We start from the raw sequence: 2348 nt of genomic DNA, 5'->3' as shown, positions 1-2348 counted from the left end.
CTTCAGTGGCTATTTGATGCAAGGTATGGCCGGCATTGCCAGGATATGTATGCTAAATGTGGTTGTTTGAAGGTCAGGGCAAGTTTTAGCACTACTGATCGGGGTAGGTGAGAAGGCTCGAAGGGTCGGCTTTTTTGGTGTTCCGTATAGCGTCAAGTTTGGATCTATTCGACAAGGCTATACCATGGAGAAACCATCTGTTGTAGATGGGCGGCCTTGTCTTTGCTCAATTTTATGAGGATTTCACTGGAGGTGGACATCGATAATTGGAAGCATGCGACCATGTGAAAGGGGGGCCAAGCCCAAAAGCTTTTAAAAGCTATTGATAAAAAAAATAGCGAGTTGCAGCAATGGACGAGCAGCGTGACATAGAAGGAGACGCCATGTGGATGCCAGACCGAGTGCATGGAGGAGTGCATAGAGGAGGGCAAGAGGGCCATGAAGGGTAAAGGGAAGGCCGGGGCCGAGGAGGGCTTGTGAGAGCTCAGAGGCGGAGGAACGAAGGCCACGAGGTGGTGTATGTTGAACAGGGAACGGGTTGGCCACCAGTGATTGCGTGAGAAGGGGGCCCTGCAGTGTGAGGTGTTCGGGCCAGTGTACTGGATGACAGAGTGGGCTGAGGCCGATCGGATGCAAGTCTAGGGGGCCTGAGAAGGCCGTTAGGAGAGGGGCAAGCAGGCGTGGCTGCATAAGGCAGGTGTTGAGGGGGTGTCACCATCGGGGAATATGCAGTTGGGGGCTGTTTGAGGGCAGAAAAAAGCCGAAGGTGTCCAAGCACTTTTGCAGGAAGGCGCTGCAGAGTTGAGACTTTTGGAGTCGGGTCCCACCAAGGTGAGGGGCCGCCGGGGCTACAGACAGGAGGGCCGCCAGCTATGAGGTTGGTCATATGCAGTTGAAGGACGACAATTTTATGCACCTTTGTATGTCACCCTGCAGTCGCTAATCAGATAGCATTGATATAGCCCTACACTTTACATTTTGGAGATGGTTCAAAGTATATTTCTTTCTTCTCGCTCTTGTGTCCAATGGATCATGTCATATGTGTGCTGTCAAAGGGTGTCAAGTATGTGGGTGCTCCCTATGGGAATGTAGTGCATGCTAGTGATCTCCAAACGTTTGAAAGTGTCAAGGTTATTTGTCTATGATTAAAGATTCTTTGAGAGGTTGTAGATGAAAGCCATCATGGTAAACTTTGCGACGAGGTGTGCATAGTCGGGGTTGGTCGGGACTGGGCTCGGACAGTGAATGTTTACAGATAGGGAGTCTAGGTGTGTGTTTACTAGGGGATAGGGGTGTTGTGAAACCACTGGGCTATAGAGAGGCATTTAGTTAGTGTGCTGGTGGTTTTCCCATTCCCCCTTTCCATCTTGTGGTGCCCCCACTGAGGACCCACTGATTGCTTCCTAACAAGGTGTTTTTAAGTCAAGAATGAAGCAGGAGTTTGGTCCGGTGTTCAAAGGAGATGAAGAGTCTGACGAGTGGATTGCTGATTTTGAGCTATTTATGCTGGCAGTATTGCAAATGCTAGGTAATGCAGCTAAGCTCCAAACTCTACCTTTGGTGCTGCGAGGTAAAGCAAAAGTTTTGTTCGATGGCTTAGAAGATGTGCATAAGCAGACTTGGATCGGGTTTCGCAAACAATTCTTACAAAGGTATCAAAAAATGGTGTTAGCTTCGGAAATAGATGCAAAGCTCAAAGCCTTGCAGCAGGAAGTAAGTGCAAATTTTGATGCTTTTGTTGATAAATTTGAAGCTTTTTGGGGGATTTTGTGGCTGCTACCCAAGCAACCAATGCAAGGTATGGCCGGCATTGCCAGGATGTGTATGCTAAATGTGGTTGTTTGAAGGTCAGGGCAAGTTTTAGCACTACTGATCGGGGGAGGTGAGAAGGCTCGAAGGGTCGGCTTTTTTGGTGTTTCATATAGCTTCAAGTTTGGATCTACTCGGCAAGGGTATACCATGGAGAAACCGTCTGTTGTAGATGGGCGGTCTTGTCTTTGCTCAATTTTATGAGGATTGCACTCGAGGTGGACATCGACAATTGAAAGCATGCGACCGTGTGAAAGGGGGGCCAAGCCCAAAAGCTTTTAAAAGCTGTTGATAAAAAAAAGAACGAGTTGCCGCAGTGGACGAGCAGCATGACATAGAAGGAGACGCCATGTGGATGCCAGACCGAGTGCATGGAGGAGTGCATAGAGGAGGGCAAGAGGGCCATGCAGGGTAAAGGGAAGATTGGGGCCGAGGAGGAGGAACGAAGGCCACGAGGTGGCGCATGTTGAACAGGGAACGGGTTGGCCACCAGTGATGGCGTGAGAAGGGGGTGCTGCAGTGTGAGGTGCTCGGGCCTG

General features: G+C 49.7%; 1 protein-coding gene across 1 annotated transcript; it reads left to right on the top strand.

The window, feature by feature from the left end:
• The first annotated feature begins 369 nt into the window (after positions 1-369).
• On the top strand, positions 370-2015 carry LOC147421133 (uncharacterized). The gene is made up of 2 exons (XM_086504293.1): positions 370-1570; positions 1853-2015. Exons 1-2 carry the CDS (start codon positions 1429-1431, stop codon positions 2011-2013), a joined length of 303 nt encoding a protein of 100 aa, XP_086360419.1. The 5' UTR covers positions 370-1428; the 3' UTR covers positions 2014-2015.
• Positions 2016-2348: the final 333 nt, after the last annotated feature.

This window comes from Adiantum capillus-veneris, chromosome 28 (genome assembly GCF_014529385.1).
Source record: "Adiantum capillus-veneris isolate H3 chromosome 28, ASM1452938v2, whole genome shotgun sequence".
In the NCBI taxonomy this organism is placed as follows: domain Eukaryota; kingdom Viridiplantae; phylum Streptophyta; class Polypodiopsida; order Polypodiales; family Pteridaceae; genus Adiantum; species Adiantum capillus-veneris.
Note: the sequence above shows the minus strand (reverse complement) of the source record. Positions and strands in the feature narration are given on the sequence as shown.